Consider the following 21729-nt stretch of genomic DNA (forward strand, 5'->3'; position numbering starts at 1 on the left):
ATGTGCTGGGTGCTAGTGGTGGGCAAGAGAAAGGAGATGACTTGAGGAGCCCTTCAAAGTGTAGATAGAATGTGTTTGGGTAGAGAGGAAGGTGGCTGAAACTGGGTAAGCTAAAGCAAAGAAGCAGACAAGTTCAAGAAGTGCTGGGGGTCCTTGAGCTCTCCTGACTGAATCACACTCCTTTGGGCTCCTTCTCAGCCTCCCTCATCCAGGCTCACCACTTTCCTGGGTCACTGAAGGTTTTAAGTCCAAGAACCTCGTAAATCAGTGTTAATTTGAAAGGGAATTTGTTAAATGGCAAGTAACTCCAGAGGCCACTGGACCATTTCCTAATTCTTACAGGAAAAACTACACAAATGCATCTTTTGTACAGGTATTATTCCTACAAATATTTCAGACTCAATTGGAATAAATTCATAAACATTGGTATTAGAGGCGAACTTTTACAACATTGAGTCCCACCAATTCATTTTTTAGAGGATGAAGTCAATGCCCAAATAGAAAACCCAATTGACTTGCCAGAAGTCAGTTAATTGGACAGAAAGTCTAGAAGAACGCCCAAGACTCCTGACTCCCATCAGCGCTCTTTTCACTGCACCAGACTCCATTGTACATCCAGGTGTGTGTGTGTTTTTTTTTTTTAATTAATTAATTTATTTATTTATTTTTGGCTGTGTTGGGTCTTTGTTTCTGTGCGAGGGCTTCTTCTAGTTGCGGCGAGCGGGGGCCACTCTTCATCGCGGTGCGCGGGCCTTTCACTATCGCGGCCTCTCTTGTTGCGGAGAACAGGCTCCAGACGTGCAGGCTCAGTAGTTGTGGCTCACGGGCCTAGTTGCTCCGTGGCATGTGGGATCTTCCCAGACCAGGGCTCGAACCCGTGTCCCCTGCGTTGGCAGGCAGATTCTCAACCACTGTGCCACCAGGGAAACCCCCAGGTGTGTGTTTTTGTATGACTTGTTTGGAGGAAATATCTCCATGCCCTCTCTCTATCACAAGGGCCCCCCATGCTTTCAAAGGTGCCATCTTGACAGCTGTGTGCGTCCATCCTTCAGTTCTTTCTAACACTCTCACTGCCGATGTGCTCGTCTGATAATCATGTGCCACTTCCTCCAGACTTCCACAAAGAATACCCAGTTTCTCATCTCCAAACAGCACAGCTTCCCTCTGTTACCACTAACTAATAGACAATTCTATTTCTCCCGGCCTCCAAATAACTGCTGTACTTATAGTGTTCCCACATAATGCCCTGTGAACAGCTCTCTATAACCCACGTGTGGCAGAGATTGGGGAAAATCAGTTAGGTTCTGTTTTAGGCATCAGGGACATAGCAGTGAACAACCCAGACAAAAATCTCTGTCCTTGTGGAGCTTCTATTTTAATCAGAAGAATAAACAATAAATTGGATTAACAAATAAAACATAAAGTATGTTAGTGATAAGAACAATGAAGAAGAAAATCAAGCAGGGAAGGAGCTCAGTGGAAGTGACTATCATTTGGAGGCTGTGGAAGCCAGGCCTGGCTTCACGGAGAAATTGGTTAAGAGTTGGACTTTCAGGTTAAGTGTGCCAAAGGCTGAGAGGGAAGAAGAGGGAGGGGAAAAACATGGGGAAAGCCTAGGGTTGAGCGGGGGATAAGCATTTTCAGGGGGCAGAGGGGAAATGAGCCTGTATGAGTCTGACGTATTTTCAAAGATGTAGGAGGAGTGTGGGATAGATTCGCATCACAGAGGATGCTGAAACCAAAGTAGAGGCCTCCATCACTCATCTCAATTAGTGAGATTCTGACACTGTGCTAGGCTATAACATCCTCATTGAGAAACTGAGCCCAGAGAAAGGGATTGAATTTGCCAAGGCTATACCATTAGTAAGTGGCAGAATAAAGTGTGGGAGTTAAAGGTTCCTTCTTTCCTTCTTTTTCTCCTTCCTCCCCTCCTTCCTTTCCTCCTTCCTTCCCTTCTTCCTGCCTTCTTCCCTCCCTCCCTCCCTTCCTTCCTTCCTGAATTCCTGAATTCCTTTTAAATTCCCCTGATCACCAAATTAGTTCTTCTTGTGACCTGAAGCTTTCTTGTGATTTAGGTGAGATTCATTTGCTCTGGAAATTAAAGACAATAGGCAAGTCAGCCTTTGATATTTTCTTCCCTGGACTGACTGACACCAACCTATTAAATATTTTGGATGGAGGTGCAAGACTAGGTAAATGCACACTAACAAGGCTTTTTAGACTCTTTCCCTAAATTCTTTATAGTGGCAGTTTCGTCCTCATTTTATCACCTCATAACAGCTCTGGCCAAAGGACAACAAATTCTCTCTGCTACCCCTCTTTGTGGCTTCACTATGCACCACAGACTTCATTCAGTTTAATTTCCCCTCAAAGGCACAGGCAGTGGAGAAAGGGCCGGGTGTCCAGGGTTAATAAAGTTTCATAGTGCCAACTGCTGTCTCTCTTTGGGGGAGAGACATGCCTTAGGCTGGACCTGAAGTAAAAGAATTTAGATCAGACAGCAGTAATTATGTACTATTTTTCTCTGGCTATGTTTTGTCTGTAACAAGCAGAAACATCCAAAACAATTTTATTGCCCTAGGAATGCATTTTATGTTCAGGACTTTCTTTTCAAAAATTAGTATTTTAGTGCCTAAATCGTTGAATGCTTCACTGATGATTTTGTTTTTAAGTGTTTGAGAAGCAGAAGTCTCTGGAAACTGGCACTCTTCTTATTTATTTCCCCCTTTTATTTTTCCTTACTCCATCAGTTAAAGGTGTAGCCATGAGGATGAAGCGTTTATGGCAGCTCCAGTGACAAGGGCTGGTCCCATCTCCACCTGTTCACTGTGGGGATTGTGAGTGCAGCTGGTGTGGAAGAGGCAGGAGGACAGAGTATAAGCCTGTACAATGACTGTACATTAGCCTCAAGTCTTTTTAAGCTCTATTTGGACAATCGAATGATTCATCCTCTCTGTCTTCCTCTTTGAATAAGTGCTTCGTGCCATCAGAATGTATCTCTTGGAAGAATACAGAGGTGTGGATTAGGCAGTGTTAAATGAAATATTAGCACACTGATGAACTGGACAATTAACTCAGAGCCATGGAGAAGCCCAAGCTGACAAATTAGAAAGTGATGATCCTGAAAGTGGTAACTGCTAATTGCTTCAGGCAATGTCTCCTTGTTGTTTTTATTATGGGATTCTCCCCACCCTCATCCCTACCGCTCCCAGAGAAATCCTATGCTAAATAAGAAACAAAACAAAACAAGCCCAGAATGACTGTAGTTAGACTGACATCCCGGTTGTGAGACCTTAGAAAATCCGTTTAACCTTTGAGATCTGAGACTTCATATATCTTTATGAGGATCAAAGAAAGTGAAATTTACACATTGCAAATTTAAAGATATTTTAATTACAATGGAAGATTCTGGGAGATAAAATTCTTAAGAACTAAAGAAAATGTTTTCTAATACAGCATTTTACCTATCATGAGAAGTAGCAGCGCTTTCTCAGTGTCCCTTACATCATATGATATTTCCAGTTTCCAAACTTGGAAGACCTGGTGTTTAGATTGCTCAGAGCATCCCTTTCGTTGGAAGATGGAGGAAGAACCAGACATCTCCTCCCTCCTCCGGAATGGGCAGAGGGTTACGCTCCTTTCTGCAGAGGTGGGAAGATGTGGGGACAGCCCTGGGAGTGGTGATTACTGACCAGAGGATGACAGAGCATCACTGTGTTCCAACTCTCAGGACAGCATCCCTGTGGCGGGAGGCCCTGAAGTCTGAACCAGCGCCATGGAGGGCTCTGTGCTGAGCCCCACGTCCTGGGAGAGGCGACGGGCCTGGCTCCGACAGAGCCGCCACTGGCAGACCCAGGTCCTGGAAGAGGAGGCCGCCGCAGCCCTGCAGGGTGTCCCAGATCCCGAGCCTTCTGGCCTGGATGATGTTTTCCAGGAAGGTAAGAGGCCATTAGACATCAAACAGACTTGCACGTTGTCTTGTGATATGGAAAACATGCCAGATGCCCAGGTCTGCAGTGCGGGCAGCAGGTCCTGGGTTTAGGCTAGACCCCCCTCCCACGAGGCTTATTTTGACTGGGTTAAATGAGTTTAAGGGAAGATGAGTAAAGTAATATGAGGCGTGAATTATGTGAGAAGGAAACAGCGTACGATTGGGAAAAAGGACGAGGCACACTTTTGTCTCGTCCTGAGCAGCTATCTGTGAGGATCCGAGGCCAGGATTCTCTATGAATGTTTGGAGTGTTTCTGTGTTGTCTGTGTAACAAGGTTACACGCAATCTGGGTGCCTGGACTCTGGCTGCAACTCAGCTGTGTGACGTGACCTTTGGCAAGTCGCTCACCGCTCTAGGACATGCTTGTCTAATTGAAGTGTTAGTACCTGAAATAGTAATAGTACCTTTTCCACATGCCTCTCAGAGCTTCTTTTAGGTTCCAATGACACTACAGACATAAGAGTAAAAAGTAAAAAATAAATTAAAAAATAAATCTTATGTAAGTGAACCTACCCTCGCTTATTTGGTAGGAAACAAAAAGCGCAAACGCAAAATTGTGCTTTTTCTTTTTTCTTTTCCTTTTTTTTTTTAAAGAGAAGGATCTATTCCTGTTCCCAAACCTTGGGGTATTTTCCAAGTTTCTGGGAGAAAGGGGGCACAGAGGCAGAGAGAGAAGAAATATCCACTATTTTTATACACCGGTATATTCCTCTTTTATCTTAAAGAAAAGTTTTATGGGAAGAAAAAAGAGTCATGAGGTGGCTTATATAATGATAAGTTTGTGGAATGGGGTGAATTTCAGGGAGGAAGTCTGATTTCCTTCAGTTTCCACGGTGATCTGATGTCTGGCTTTTCTAGGGAATCCAATCAACAAGATTGAAGACTGGCTGCAGGATTGTGGGTAAGTGCTGGTGAGGCAGCTGGACTGAGCGTGGTTGATGGTCGGGTGTGCTAACAGGCTCTGACTCTTGAGAACTCAGAGAGCAGGGACATGAATTTTAATTGGGCGTAATGATTAGAAGTGAGGTTGAAATAAGGGAGAGGGGATTGTAAAAATTTGGGGTGAGTGTGGGGATTGGGGCTATGAATCAAGTGCGTCTCTGGGCTGAGACTAAGTTAGGGTGAGGATCTGGAAGTACAGGCTGGACCTGGTCTAAAACTAAGAAGGATGGAAATGCGTAGCCTTAGGGAAGAGCTGGGCTAAATTCCAGATCCCTGTTCCATTGCTTTTCCCTTCAGACTGGAGTTTTACACTGTGTAACAAAAGAGGAGTTAGAAACCTAATTGTTCTTATGGTCAGAGTACTTCTTCCTTATGAATCATTATGTTGTTTATTTCTACTGCAGAACACAGGAAGAGGGGCTAAGGGTTTACCCCAGCTATTCAAAGCAGTGATGAATTGGAGCAGGTACTTCAAGGCAAAATGTAGTATCTCTTTCCTGAGAAACACTTTAAAATTGGAAACCCTACACCCCCTCTGCCTGTACCATTTTAGGTTCAGTCTACCCAGACACAGAGGGAAAGCTTCTGTGACCTATTTAAGTGTGATCATTTGTGTGATAATGAATTCTCAGAACTTATCACTCCTGCCTACTCTTTATTTCCTCTTCAGAAATGTTTCAAGCTTTATATAGCCTTTCATCTAAACTTGTTTATTAACATATGAATAAACCCATCCTGGCTTATTTGGTAGGAAATAAATAGCACTGCAGAATCCAAGGTTGTTTATTTTAACTCTGCCCTGGGAGGTAAGGCCAGGAAGAATTTATTTTGTGTTTTTGTTGTTTACAAAACATGTTGTCTTTATTGTCATAATCTGGTTCGGAATTGCAAAGTCAATTAAGGGTAATCAAAATATAGGGAAGTAAATGGATGGTGGTAATGTTTGCAGGTTTGGGTGTGTGAGAACTGTCCCAGGATTTAAAATGCTTCTCCAGATACGTACAGGAGAACCAGTGGGCTCAGTTACTGTCTTTATCCCATTAACTATTCTTCAGTCTTATCAATTCAAGTCGATAATTATTATTAACTGTGCGTTTGCTAACTGTCTGATTGTCTAAATGGCCTAGAGGGGTGCCAAGTAGTTTAAAATATGCTCCTTGACCGCAAACATACTACATTCTAGTTGAAAAGAATAAATTCCCAGAAATACAAGATTGTAAATTCCAGAAATCACTTTTCCCACCTATATTCTACCAAGATAAACCCTGAACCAAAATTTATGATGAAAAAGTAGTCTGGTGAGTGGAAAGGCTCCAAGATTTGAGCCTAATTCTTGTGCTAACCATCTGTATAACCAGCTGTAAGCAGACAACTGAAATTCTATCTCAAACTCGTCTTCTGTAAAGTGGAGAGCTAGAATAATAAAGTTCCAAAAGATTCGTGTGAGATTTAAATGATATATGTGTACAAGTGCTTTATACTCTGTAGTAATATGTGAGTGGTGTCAGGGAGGAAAGAATTTTCCTCTACCCTTCTTTCTAGGTTCTTCTTTAATTCTTTAATCTGAGAATTAAATTGACATGAGACAGATTAACAGGAGAAAATCAAACAAAAGTTTAATAACATGTATACATGGGAGACACCCCGGAGAACTGAGTAACTCACCAAAATGGTGAAACCCTCACCTTAAATACCATCCTCAGCTAAAGACAAAAGATGATTTTGGGGATAGTGGTTTGGGACTTCAAAGGGGAGGAAGGCAATTCACATGGAGATGAAAAAGCAAATGTTTGGTAAACAAATATTTACTGGACTATGTAAAGACAATGGGATACCGAGCAGACTCTGATTTCCAACACACCTAGTTCATATTCTCTAGTGAGATCTCTATTCCTGTTACCGTCCCTCTATCCAAATTCTTTAGGCAGATAAGGGAGAAGGTCAAAGTTTCTTCCTGAGTCTTTTGAGCCTTGGTTGTTTTCAGCTTGAAATAATCCACATGCCAAAGAGACATTTCAGGGTGGCAAATTTTGCTCCCCTACATGAAGTTTATAAAGGTGAGCTTTATGCTACTTTAAAATTTCACAAAATAAGTCCATCTATCTATTTACCTGGCATCTATCTGTATCCTTTTATTTATCAGAAAAGTGTGTCCAGATATGATACATATCAACTTCAGGTCAGTGGTTACCTCTAGGAAGGAAGAAAGTTAGGAAGGAATGGGAGTAAAACTTCTCCTGAAAATATCTAACTATCTGAGGGCCAGTTCTGTCAGTTTTCCCAGAGCACAAAAGTGCCTTCTCCTGATTTTTGCCCTGAAATTCCTTCAAGGTGTATTGTAGGTCAGCGATTGCAGTGGCTAATGACTTGATTCTTGTAGAACTGGATGGTGGGCAACATTCTTCATTTTGCAATCCCTTCCCTTTCAGTCTTAATTTCGACCAAGCTTTGAGAGGCATTTAATGACCAGTTTGTCCCATGGCACTAGGAATGCTTATTCCCAGGTCAGGTGAGGATTTCTTTGATAGGCCACTTAATATGCTATTACTGGATTAGGCCTTGTTAACAGTAGCCAAAAGCCTCTGGACCACCTGTCTTACTGGTCTGTTATGGTCCAGGAAATTGTTTCCCCTTGCTGTTTCTTCCTATATCTAGACTTACACTATCACTATCATTGATCTTATAGAACTACATATTTGATCAATCATTTCAAGTCGCCTAATCATCATTAATTTGATCTGAGGCTCAGTCACACATACGGTAATGCAAGAAAATATAATCTTGTAAAATAAGATTACAAGTAATATAGCTAGTAACGTTAATAGGTCATAAGTAAGTATTGAAGCTAAGCACTTCTATTAGGTGCTGCCCTGTATCTCCCCAGGTCATCTGACCAGTCTGTTCTGCACCAGTCACTATCTTTAAGGGAAATGACATATTGGAATTGTACATAAAGTTCACCAAAGATGTCTGCACGTACAAGGCGAGAGGTGGGTCATCACGACCCCATACATAGAATTGAGAAAGAAATATTATCATCTAGGGCATTACATGGCTGGTGCCAGAAGAAGAAAAATTGATCTCTATGGTTGAGCAGGTATTTCTGCCATTGCAGAGGTCTGGTTAATGCATAATGCAGGTGTACAATGCACACCAGAGGGGAGGAAGGAGGCCAAAATGGGCAGAAAAAAAAATTTGTTTAAATTTCTGTCCTGCCTTAAAATGAATTTTTATTACATCAGTCTCTGCAGGCAGAATCTATGGAAATTGCTGGAAGAAGCTAAAAATAGCCACATGCTTCTTCTCACAGTCCAATCCTCCTCCCTACTCTTTGTTTATGAATTGGGTATACAGGAAGAGCAGTAGCTTGGCTCTTCTATGTCAGACTTGAAATGATGCTAAGGAACCTTTCAGTGCAAATGTGGAGAGGAGCAGCTATGGATCTAGTCTCTAGTCATTGATTTTATGTTCTAAGCAATAACTCATGAAAGGCCTGGGACTTGGATGAGGGACATGAAATTTCAGACCATCATGCTCAGAGGAGCTGAGCATGGATCAACAGATCCAGGCCTATGTCCATACTTCTGTGGTGTATTCCACATACACATAGAAAAGCATACCATCACAAGGGTCAGCCTGAGCTGGTCCTCATATAGAGACTATGGACATGCCTGCTAGGGCACAGCTAGAAAATAGAAATGAAGGATGCACACCCAACAAATATTGTGTTACTAAATTTTGCTTTGGGCAAATAAGGAATTTTATCAGTGGTATTTTTTAATGTAAATTTTATTGAAGTATAGCATACATATCACTAGCATTTTTCTTTTTAATATAAATTGTAGTGCAACTCAATGGATGTAAATTTCAGCTATGCTAGATGAATAAATTCTAGCGACCTGCTGTACAACATAGTGCCTATAGCTAACAATATGGTATTGTGCACTTCAAAATTTGTTAAGAGGGTAAATCTCATATTAAGTGTTCTTACCTCAAAAAAAAAAAAATCAAAGGGAAACAAGGATACTCTGGGAGTTGTTGGATGTGTCTGTTAGTTCGATTGGTGATGGATGGTATCACAAGTGTTTACATATGTCCAAGCTCATCAAGTTGCACACATTAAATACGTGCAGTTCCTTGTTTATCAATTATACCTAAATAAAGCTGTATATAAATATACATATAAATGTATACATATAAATATACATATAAATATAAATATAAAATAATAGCAATATAAATTGTGTTGAAGTATAAAGTATTTACTGAAAAATAAACGAGTCTTAAATATATGGTTCAATGAATTTTCTCAAAGGGAATATAGTGATGAAATCTGAAATAGAACATCACTAGCACTCCAGAAGCTCCTTCTGTCCCCTTCTGTTCACTGCCCTGCTTCCAAGGGTAACCAATACCCTGACTTGTAGCATCAAAGATAAATTTTGTACTTTTTAAACTTTATATAAATAGAATCATACAATATGCACTGTTTTATGTGTCTTTTTTTTGTTCGGCATTATGTTTGTGATGTTCATCCATGTGTTTGCATCCAGCAGTAGCTCATTCTTTTCCATTGTTGTGTAGCATTGTCTATTGATCATGCAATTTATCCATTTTATAGTAACTAGAGATTTGAGGGTCTGCCGATTCTGAGTTATTGTAAACATTATTTCTTTTGGTGAACGTATACAGGCATTTCCATTGATTGCATACCTAGAAGTGTAACAGTAGTGTGTTTTATTGTAGTTATAGTAATTGTAGGCTTTAGTAGTTGCATTACTGTGTAGCTACAGCACAAGCATTAAATGCAACAGTAGATCTCAGCATTCTAGTAGTTGACTATATTGTTATCGTAGTGTGTTTTAATAGTAATAGGAAATATTAATTTATACTAATATTTGCAATGTTATATATACTAACACGTTTGTAGTATTATAATATATATCTTTATGTAATTATATATTAGGAAGAGAAGTATGTATTTGTAGTTCTAGTTGTGTTTATTAGAGTTACCCATTCTTAATTACCTTGAGTATCATTCCACATTTTATAGCATATATTGATGTACAGTTTTTCTCATGAGGACCTGTAAAAATCCAGATTTTAGACAATATTGTTGACTTTTTCACTATTGAAAGGAAAGTACCAGCAAAAGATGTCTATATATGTAAGGATTTATTTTGTAAAATTAAACACAGCTCGTTCTACAGATGTTGAGTCTGTAAGCCCATTTTCATTATTAAACATTTTGTGAACTGATACTCCAATAGCCTGAGAGGTGCCTGGATCTCTGGAGACTGAAAAAGGAGAAGACTTGTTTAAGACCAGCTCCAATGGATGCTCTCCAGTCAGTTTCCCTGTTAACTCACTTGAACAACTCTTCTTTATTCCAGCCTCCATTTGAGATTACATTCAAAGCATCATGCGCAACTTCCATTTTTAAAACTTTCAGGAAAGCCAACTATAAAACTCACAACACGTCAGTGTTTGAAGTGAACTTAGATAATGATAATATCTAGGCATCTAAATCCCCTTACTTAATAATAGGGAACATAGCAGCAGCCAGGAGCCAGGACTGGAATCCAGGTGCTCTGGTCCCTGTTCAAAGCTTTTTCACAGACAACTTCAATCACCCGTTTGAGACAGCGAATTTCTTCCTCATTTAAGTTGTTTCTCACTACCATGTATGCTGAATTCCGATTGTTCTTCCTGTGGAGACAGTAAATGTTTGATAAGCCCATATCACAAAATGTAGAAATGTAATCTCTAACCAAGATGCGGTTCCTGCTGCTTCCTGAAAGACGTGATATTCAGCAAGAACGGGGCTCAGAGAAAAGGAAGGAGGTGTAGGTAGATAAGATGACCTCCTAAAAGTTTTTTCTTGGTTTCAATATTTGTATTTGTGATGGAAAGTTTATGGCACCCAGACCCCTGCTTCTGTGAATATATTTCTCCAGTTTTGCTTCCGTATCTTTCCTATTTCCTAGCTACTGAAGAATCATTGCTAAACTGACTTGGGACACTGTTATCAGCACAATGGCAGCACAATCTAAAATACAGCACCATGGCAGTTTATGAAGTTTTATGTATATACATATATATGTGTGTGTATCATACTGATAATTTCCTTGGGATGTAAAATTATTTTATGTAAGAGATTGTGGTGTGTGTCTGTGTGTTGGCAAGATCCCTAACACCTCTCAAATCCATTATCTAACAAATCTCAAATCCATTATTCCTGCTTTAACTAATTCTATTTATTATTAATTAGGATGAAAATGAATAAATGTGATGAACAAAAAATAAATAAATAAATTAATTAAATAAAATACAGCACCTTCTGACTACCTCTATGGATTTGTCCGTCAAATCATCACTCTCCATTTTCTTCAACATAAAAGCAATTTAAATACTACTGACCCTCATTGGAAAATTACGTGAACTTGTGGGAAATATTTGAAGAAAAGCCCTTTCGAAAATGTAGTGATTTAAATCTATGAGATTCTTTTTGGTTTTTAGATACTTTGAAGAAGGGTTTTTTGAGGAAGCAGGACAGCCGATCCACAACGGTAAGTAGAGGCTCTGTTCTTTCTCCTCTTGTTCCTCTACCTTAGGCAGCTACACGGCTGTGTGTGTGTGTGTGTGTGTGTGTGTGTGTGTGTACATGCACATGTGTATGCGTGCGTAAGATGCTATCTTTTCACTGCCTACAGAACACCTATTAGTGGTCATAAGACAGTCCAGGAGGCCCAGAAGATAGAGTAAGTGTTGGGTCAGAGCCCACAGGCTGACTAATCCTCAAAGGTTATCTTCTGTTAGTGGCTGCTCAGCTAACAACCACTGCTATGGAAAACGAGCTTTATAAAATATGTGTGTCTATGTAGAGAACAAACGTATGGACACCAAGGGGGAAAAGTGATGGGGGGGTGGTGGTGGGATGAATTGGGAGATTGGGATTGACATAGATACACTAATATGTATAAAATGGATAACTAAAAAGAACCTGCTGTATAAAAAAATAAATAAAATAAAATTCAAAAATTCAAAATAAAGTAAAATATGTGTGCCTATGTATGTATGTTTATGTGTGAGTGCATACCCCCATGTGCCAATTCTTTGGCAGAGGATTGTGTACATGACTATGTGATATAGGGGACAGGTTAATTATAGGTGAGTTTTTACACGATTTTTTTTTTTTTTTTTTTTAATTTTATTTATTTATTTATTTATTTTTGGCTGTGTTGGGTCTTCGTTCCTGTGTGAGGGCTTTCTCTAGTTGTGGCGAGCGGGGGCCACTCTTCATCGCAGTGCACGGGCCTCTCACTGTTGTGGCCTCTCTTGTTGCGGAGCACAGGCTACAGACACGCAGGCTCAGCAGTTGTGGCTCACGGGCCCAGTCGCTCCGTGGCATGTGGGATCCTCCCAGACCAGGGCTCGAACCCGTGTCCCCTGCATTAGCAGGCAGACTCTCAACCACTGCGCCACCAGGGAAGCCCTACACGATTTTTTAAATTAAAATATGAATGTGATTTCTGAGGTAGTATATGTATGGCTGGGGTAGTTTTTCAAACATGTGGATGTATGATGTAATTGTGTGGTTGTAGATGTGTATACAAATGTGTGATTGTGTGTGTGCGTGTGTGTGTGAGTCCAAGCCTGATTTTCTGCAGCCTTTGCCTTATTATTTGACAGGGTGCCCCAGCCATGGAACCAGCTTTGAAGATGACTTGACCCTCGGAGCAGAAGGTAAGTGGCACAGCTCTCTGAGGTTGGGATTGAGGAAGAGGCTATCCACTGGATGAATTAAGGATAGAATGGAAGGGGAGAACTGCAGAAAGAAGCAGCCCATCCCTGGGGTCTTATCTGCAGGGAAAGAGCAATCTCATATGATCTAATGGAAAACTCAGAAAGTGTCACATGCCCAGAAATACTTCCTCACCAGCCTATCAAGACATCTACTGGTCCATCATTGGAGCTTTCCTTCGGCCCCTGAATATATAAAATCACCATAAACGTGGCTGCCCAGACATCTTTGAGATGGTTTTCTGTATAGGAAGCCCCAGGCAGCCTGAGTACTGGGTGTAAGAGAGAGACTCCATTGGAGGAAAATAAGGGCTGGGATAAAGGATGGAGGTACCGCAACCTACCAGTGTCTTCTGGGACCCATAGAGACTCAAAGTGGTGAGGCAGGAACACTAGCCTGGGGGCCTGAATGACTCTGTCCTCCTCAGGACAGAGAAACTCTTGTCTGGACACCAGGCATGGTTCAGAAGTTCAGAGGCTCGGGGCCAGTTTTTCTCTGCTATATTTGTCCAAGTCTGTGTTTGATAATCTTCAGATACTTATATAAAGAACAGAGTTCATGGAATTCAGGGGCCTATAGTAGTGGCAGAGGGGAACAGAGGGGGCTGAGTTTTAAGCTCGGAGGGGCAGCTTAGGTGATTTGCATTTTCCCTTCTAACTTTTTCTTTGCCTTTCTGTTCCTTGTCCAGCCACACTGTTGGCCGCCAACAGCAAACTCTTCTCCAGGTAAGTATTCGGCTGAGCCAGGCTGAACGATGTCTTCTTCAGGACCTACTGAACTGGGGTGAGTGTCAGAGTCCAAGAAATTAAAAACAAAGAGCTGAAGATTCACAATAGAGTGTGAGATTTCCAACTAGGAATGAGACCATAGATTGAGTTTTTACAGTAGATGGTTCAAAGGTACCCAGCAGGGAGTGACAATGCCCAGTAGGGCATGTCTAGGAACCAGGGTGCAGACTGCTTACAAGATTAGTATGACTTCAGCGTTGATCCCTGCAGGAGTTTCCTGGAGACAGCCCGGCCTGGGCAGCTACTGGATCTTGGCTGCAGTTTGGCTTCCAGCAGCATGACTGGTGGGACCAACAAGACTAGTTCAAGGTAGGTGCCAAGTTTGGCAGGGGTGTAAGGGCGGGGAAGATGAGAGGTAGAAGAGAATGGAACTAAGAACCATTGCCAGTTTTTTTCTGGGATATAGAAAAATGTAGTATGTAGTCACATACTTGACAAGCATAACAATATTTGCTTCAAGAATAGTAGGGATGCAGAGGAATCTACTGCTCAGAGCTGGATGCTGTGTGTAAAATACAGGTGTCTCCTCCCCTGAACCTTGTACCCCAGGAGGTGTAGTACTGGTACCATCACAGTTCCTGGACTTATAAGTACTCAGTAAACAATCAATAAATATATTAATTGATTGATTGATTGGTTGATTGAGGCAATAAAATATTGATTCAGATAATTTTGTACCCCCAAATGCAGGCCAGGCAATGACTGTCTGGAATTTGAAGATGAAGCAGACAAAGAGTTTGCCCCCAGGAGCCCACCAAGCCTATAGGGTGAACAAAATACACACACAAATAACTTTAAAACAAGATGGAAAGTGATGAAAACTAGTGTGCTATAATAAAAATTGTTTGGAATTTGGAGTCAAAGTTTGAATTTGAGACCTTATTAGCTATTAACTATCTTTAGTGATTTGTCTTTACTGAACCTTAGCCCTGGCAACACTCCAGTTCAGTTAACACAGAATCTCTGGAGATGAGACTCAAATATCTGCATTAAAAATTTTTTTCGAAGTATATTTGATTTACAATGCTTCAGGTGTACAGCAAAGTGATTCAGATATATATATATAGATAGATATATATATATATTCTTTTTCAGATTCTTTCCCATTATAGGTTATTGCAAGATATTGAGTATAGTTCCCTGTGCTATATAGTAGGTCCTTATTGTTTACTGTTTTATATATAGTAGTGTATATGTGTTAATTGCAAACCCCTAATTTATCTCTCCCCATCCTCTGCTATCGCCTTTGGTAACCTTAAGTTTGTTTTCTATGTCTGTGAGTCTATTTCTGTTTTGTAAATAAGTTTATTGGAATCATTTTTTTAGATTCCACATATAAGTGATATCATATGTTATCTGTCTCTGTCTGACTTACTTCACTTAGTATGATAATTTCTAGATTTATTCATGTTGCTGCAAATGGCATTAGTTCATTCTTTTTTATGGCTGAGTAATATTCCATTGTATATATATACCACATTTTCTTTATCCATTCATCTGTTGATGGACATTTAAGTTGCTTCCGTGTCTTGGCTATTGTAAATAGTGCTGCTATGAACAATGGGGTGAATGTATCTTTTCGAATTAGAGTTTTCATCTTTTCTGGATATGTGTCCAGGAGTAGGATTGCTGGATCATATGGTAACTCTGTTTTTAGTTTTTTTGAGGAACCTCCATACTGTTCTGCATAGTGACTGCCCAATTTACATTCCCACCAACAGTGTAGGAGGGTTCCCTTTTTTCCACACCCTCTCCAGCACTTATTATTTGTAGACTTTTTTTTTTAAATTTATTTTTGGCTGTGTTGGGTCTTCGTTGCTGCACGTGGGCTTTCTCTAATTGTGGTGAGCGGGGCTACTCTTCGTTGTAGTGTGCAGGCTTCTCATTGCAGTGGCTTCTCTTGTTGTGGAGCACAGGCTCTAGGCGCATGGGCTTCAGTAGTTGCAGCATGCGGGCTCAGTAGTTGTGGCTCATGGGCTCTAGAGTGCAGGCTCGGTAGTTTTGGCACACTGGCTTAGTTGCTTCACGGCATGTGGGATCTTCCCCTACCAGGGATCAAATGCATGTACCCTGCATTGGCAGGCTGATTCTTAACCACTGTGCCACCAGGGAAGCCCTTAGACTTTTTGATGATGGCCATTCTGACTGGTGTGAAGTGATAACTCATTGTAGTTTTGATTTTCAGTTCTCTAATAATTAGCAATGTTGAGCATCTTTTCATGTGCCTACTGGCCATCTGTATGTTTTCTTTGGGAAAATGTCTATTGAGGTCTTCTGCCCATTTTCTAATTACATTCTTTGTTTTTTGATATTGAGATGTATGAGCTATTTATACATTTTGGATATCAACCCATTATCAGTCATATCATTTGAAAATATTTTCTCCCATTTAGTAAGTTGTCTTTTCATTCTATCAGTGATTTCCTTTGCTGTGCAAAAGGCTTTAAGTTTAATTAAGTGCCACTTGTCCATTTTAGCTTTTGTTTCCTTTGCCTTATGAGAGAGATCCAAAAAATATTGCTACAATTTATGTCAAAGAGTGTTCTGCCTGTGTTTTCTTCTAGGAGTTTTATGACTTCTGTTCTTATGGAACAGTGTTTACCCATTTTGAGTTTAATTTTTTTATACAGGGTGAGAAAATTTTCTAATTCTTTTACATGTAGCTGTCCAATTTCCCAGCACCACTTATTAAAGAGACAGTCTTTTCCCCCTTGTATACTCTTACTTCCTTTATCATGCACTATAAGTGCATGGTTTTTTTTCTGGGCTCTCTATTCTGTTCCATTGATCTATATATCTGTTTTTGTGCCAGTACCAAACTGTTCTGATGATTATAGCTTTATAGCTGGGTCTGAAGTGGACACAAGTCGCCTCTTCCCCCCGGGGTGTGCTGGCAGCTATCACCTTAGTGGAAGCTGTGGCTGGAGATGGAGGGGCTAGAGCCAGAGCCTGGTGTGAGCCAGGGCTTATCCTGCGCTCAGTGGCTCACAGCACCCTATCCGGGGCAAGATTGTGTCCTAAGTTGTTGGAGCAGAATTCCTGAGGGTCAGGTCTGAGCTGGTTCCATTCTCTCTGAGTGTGTGCTCTCCTGCATCCCAGCATTGGTACCTTCACCCCAGAGTGGGGCAGGGCTGGAGCAAGAAGGGCCGGGGCAGGTGCCCATTGCAAGCAAGGGCCCATTGGGGAGCGGTCCTGGCATACGAGTCAGAGTTCCAGACCGCTCTCCATCTGCCTCTGCTGGGAGCACCAGTAATGGCTGCCATCGCCCCATTCAGATGTAGCGCCAGGTCCAAGCCAGCTCCATCGCCCACAACTACACACTCTTCTCAGTAATGGCAGCCTTCACCCTAGTGGAGAGCTGCACCATGGAGCAAGAGGGACTAGAGTGGGTGCCCCGTGTGGGTCGCAGGAAGCTGGCCAGAGACAAGGCACTTTCAATCTGCTTCCTCCTCCTTGTCTCAGGGAGTCAGCGAGTGAGTGCGCTCTCTTCGCGAGGTGAGTCTAGGGTTCCTGCAGCCCTCCTGTTAGTCCCACTGGTTTTCAAGCCAGCTAATGGGACTCCTCTGCCCAGCATCATACCCTAGGGCTGGGGTGCCCAATTTGTGGTTTGAACCGCCCACTCCCCAGAGAGGATCTCAGAGCCCATGTAATCCCCCTCTTCCTCTGTGTCCCCTTGCAGGGACGCAGGTCCTGACCTGACTGTTTTTCTTCTCTTCCTACCCAATTCCGTGTAGATCTTGCTTTACAGCCTTGGCTGTGTAGGAGTGTATCAGTCTCCAACGTGTTTTCAGTGAGAATTGCTCCTCATGGAGATGTATTTTTGATCTGTTCGTTGGGGTGGGTGAACTCAGCATCTTCCTTCTCTGCCACCTTGATGTCCCCTCTCCTCGGTGATCTAGTCTTATGCCCACAATTCAGATAAGGAAACTTAGGATCATGAAGATAAAATTGGCAGTTAGGAGGAATGCACAAGAATAGATCCAGGGATTCCAATTATCCAGCTATTACTTGAATAAGATGGTCTCGATTTGGATCAAAAAGCCCAGCATCCTTTCTGAAGAGAGTAACAGTGATTAGTCAAAGCCTCAAATAATTCACAGCTCCCCTACCTACATTGTTGTTTGGAACACATAGTTGGTGAGCTCTAGTGTCACCCAGCTTGGTGCTACCAAGCTTTGGATGTAGACATATGTTGGTGCCATACCGAGAGAGAGACAGAGACAGAGACAGACAGACAGAGACAGAGAGAAAGTGTTTGGTCTGTAATGCAGGACTTCTGTCCTGAAATTGTGCTGTAAAGGGGCCTACTTCTCAAAATCAGGTTTTGAGCATACCTGCATAGATAAAATTTTATCCTCAGGGTGAGAATAAAATGAGTTTTATGTTCCTTACACACTCATTGCCTGGTTGTTCCACACAGCCACTGGCACAAGCTGGGTAGCAAGTTACAAAGCGCTTGGCAAAAGCCAGCTGTATCATAGTATGTGCAAGTGGGAACTGACAGGTTAATAACACAACCGCAAGGTTTCTTTGCATCTAGACTGCTTTTGATTTTTCAGATCCCTCTCATAGCAAATTTTCATTCATCTGTAATCACAGTAGTCATGACAGAATCTTGTTCAATTTTTAAACCAGGGCGAGATTGTAATTCCCATGTTTCAGACAGAGAGTTTAGATTCAGAGAAGTGAAAGCTTTTCTCAGTCACAGTGGTAGATGGAGAAATGGCCAGAAAGGTATCTCAGTCTCCTGACACTTTTATTAGATACTCTGGATTACCCTGTGTCTCAAAGCTTTGCTTGTTTACCCAAACCCCCTCTTTGCAGCATCTCAGAGATTCTGGACAAGGTGCAAGAAGATGCAGAAGATGTCCTTTTCAGTCTGGGCTTTGGCCAGGAGGACCACAAAGACACTTCTCGAATTCCTGCCCGATTTTTCACCACCCCCTCTCAGGCCAAAGGCATTGATTTCCAGCTCTTCCTGAAGTCCCAGATGCGGAGGATTGAGATGGAAGACCCGTGCCTCATGCTGGCCAGTGAGTGTTACCACAGATATATGCTCAACTTCTCTCCCAGCCTCCAGTCATTCACAACAGGGATCAGTGGTTCTAAATCCTACTTTCTCTTGGTTAGCTTCACTAGACCCTTTGTCTCTTGTGTCTATTTCTTCCTGTGCTGTCTTCAGTGAAGATAGAGAACTTTGAGTTCTGCTTCTCTCTCTTGAAGAAATTGTCTTCAAGAGACCTCATATCACTATCACTTTCTTTAGATCTTCTCTCTTTTAGCTGAATCAAATAGGAACAATGTCTTTAAATCTTGTCCCCATTTTCTATTTCTCAGTTGGAATTATTGAATGTTCCTCATTTATAGCCACTACATTCAAATCATTTCCATTTAGGGCAGTGGTTCTGTTAATTATGTTAAATTGTGCAGGAGTTAATAAAACATTCATGTTCATAGGCTTTTCTTCCAGAGAAGGAAGGGCCCAGGAATATTTATTTTAAGTAAGCACGCCGATGATTCTTATGTACAATCCTCAGACCACATCTAGAGAAACAATGACTTAAGTTGTCCCAATTCCATACTAAGGAAAGATATGAGAGGGCTTCTCTACCTGGATGAGGGATAAAAGACTCTAATTTATTCTATATGTTAGAATATATTTCAAATTATATTCTTTTACAGCCCCCCAACATAGTGTTTCTGATAGTGCTGTTTCAGATTCTTTGTAACAGATTCAACTTAAAAACTTGGTAAAACTACGCTTCTGAGCTCCACCTGCTGGAACAAGGATTTTGAGTTGGAGTATTTGCACAAGCACTTTGGATGATTCTTTTGCACACTAAAGATTGAGGATGATTTATTGAATTTATTTTATGTGCCAAGTACATAATTAGTTGTTAAATTCTGGAAGAACAGTAGCTAGGCAAGAGAAACATGATTCTTGCCTTTAGGACACTTACAGTTTAATTGGGTATATGGTTTATCACAGTGCTTTTCCAACATGGGTGTATGTATGAATTACTGAAGGATATTGTTAAAATGTGTGGGATACAGGCTGAGAGTCTGTATTTACAATAAATTCCCAAGTAATGCCAATGCTACTGGACTACTGGCCACTCTTTGAGAAGCAAAGTCTAGCAGAAATGATATAGTCCATCTAAATTTCTCTACCCCTGTCCATTGCCTAGTATTTGCTATCCCTCAAATTTGCTACTATCACAGAAGACTTCTATAACCCTAAAGGTTTCTTACTAAGAAAATAATGTTAGTTTTGCCCTTTCTAGTCATGTTTGTCATCTAAGGCAAACACAGTGATAGAGACCATTGTATACTGACAGCAGAAAGGATATGCTAAATCAAGATACAGAAAAGTTTTTCATCCCATATAGAATTAATTTTTGGACTATTTGGGATAGGGAGTCAAAAAGTCAAGAAGGTCAAGAAAGAGAATCCTGGATGTCAGAAATCTAAATGGGAGAAACGCTGGTAGAGAAAATGGCACCTTCTTTCTGAATTTTGGGTTTTAGGAAGGCTATTGAAGGGAAAGATTCAAGAAGTAATTTGCTGATGACCCCTAGACTCACCATCTTCAACCCTTGCACTCAGGCAGGTTTAAGCAAGTGCAAACACTGGCCGTCACCGCCGATGCCTTCTTCTGTCTCTACTCCTACGTATCTAAGACCCCTGTCCAAAAGTTCACACCATCCCACATGTTCTGGAATTGCAACCCAACTGATGTGCCATCCGTCAAGATTCTGGCCCCAGAACCTGAACCTCACTCACCCAGAGAGCGCCTCCGGAAAGCCATCTCCAAAATGTGCCTGTACACATGCCCACGAGATAGGCTATCACCACCCGACCACACCCCCAAAAGGAACAGTTTAGACCAGGTGGTGTGGGAAGTGATGGACAGAGTGCGAGGAGAGAAGTTGGTCCTCCAGCAAGACCCTGGGTTTGGGCCAGTCCCACAGGGAGATCCTGTGCCCCCCATCAGGGGTACAAAGCTGCCCACTTCTTCCTGTCCATGTGCCCTCTGCTTTAAAGAGGAAACACAGCAGGGGATGTCCACATTGCAAGAACCATCAGAAACTCTGGATTCTAACCCCTGTTGCACACATTCTCTGCCCAGGGCAGATCTACAGTGGAGCACAGACCCTGCACAGGTAAAGAGACAGCTGTGGGGTCTACAAGCCACCAGTAAGGAAGCCCATTTAGCCAAGGATGAGACCTTCTGGAAAAGAAAGAGCAGAGCAAGAAAGAGTCTGTTTCAGAAGAATCCCATGGGCAGGAAGGTTAAATCACTGGACCTGTCCATCATCCAACAGCAATGGAAACAGGGCCAAGAGAGAACAGAACTGCACCGATCTCTAACCCAGCAGCTGCAGGACACTTTGGACTTGGAGGTGAGTGGGTTGAAAGTGAGGGAGAGGCTGGCAGAGAAAGGCTCTGGATTCCTGCCCTTGGGTAAAGGAAATCCAGGCTCCTTTTCCTTGCCAGATATATCAATTCTTGAATTACATTCAGAAACCTTTGGGAATGGGTTAATATACAAGGAGGGAGAAAAAGAAATGAGCCTGGTTTCTTAAGAGTGCCCAGGTTTCTAGCACTATTTTTCTAATTCCTTACCTAATCTGATCTTCACTGAAGTTTCTCATCAAGCACACCTGCCCCTGTCATTTGTGGGATCCACACAAGAGTACAGATAGAGGTTACGCACTAGGCTAAACACGATTAAATAAAATCTTCTCTTCTACCTTGACAAGTATGTAACCACAAAGTCCTAGAAGTTCAGGTTCAAATCTAGAATTCTCACTCTTAGGACTTCAGTGCTAGAACATGGCAGGGTGGGCAGAGCCCCTCCCTATCCTGTCTCCTTCTCTTCCCATGGCCAGATCTGCCCTGCACCATAAGGGATTTTGCACATACATATGTGAACACCCCAGCCGGCATATACAAATGCCACAAACCCCCTACCCACACATATAACCACCATTAGTCATCACTCAGGCCTGGGAGTGCATACACTAGGAGAAATGCTGGTCTTTGAGAGAAAAGACACCAGGCAAAGCCAATGTGTTTCCCTGAAACAGGCTTGGGGCCATTTGAATAGCATTTGGGGGAATTCTGGGTATCCAGAGCATGGTCTAGAAGGGGTAGTACGAGATCAAAGTGGACACATCCTCTAGGTCCACCAACTCTTCAT

At 41.8% G+C, this 21729-nt stretch overlaps 1 protein-coding gene across 1 annotated transcript in view; it reads left to right on the forward strand.

Annotated features, from left to right (window-relative positions):
- The first annotated feature begins 3775 nt into the window (after positions 1-3775).
- The window catches only part of TESPA1 (thymocyte expressed, positive selection associated 1), a 32023-nt gene continuing 14069 nt past the window's right edge, over positions 3776-21729 (forward strand). The window contains exons 1-8 of the mRNA XM_061205650.1: positions 3776-3938; positions 4851-4893; positions 11454-11503; positions 12627-12680; positions 13427-13463; positions 13737-13835; positions 18351-18559; positions 20133-20929. Coding sequence (XP_061061633.1) covers positions 3776-3938; positions 4851-4893; positions 11454-11503; positions 12627-12680; positions 13427-13463; positions 13737-13835; positions 18351-18559; positions 20133-20929 — 1452 coding nt within the window. The remainder of the gene's footprint in view (positions 3939-4850; positions 4894-11453; positions 11504-12626; positions 12681-13426; positions 13464-13736; positions 13836-18350; positions 18560-20132; positions 20930-21729) is intronic.

The sequence above is a fragment of the Eubalaena glacialis genome, chromosome 11, assembly GCF_028564815.1.
Source record: "Eubalaena glacialis isolate mEubGla1 chromosome 11, mEubGla1.1.hap2.+ XY, whole genome shotgun sequence".
Taxonomy (NCBI): Eukaryota; Metazoa; Chordata; class Mammalia; order Artiodactyla; family Balaenidae; genus Eubalaena; species Eubalaena glacialis.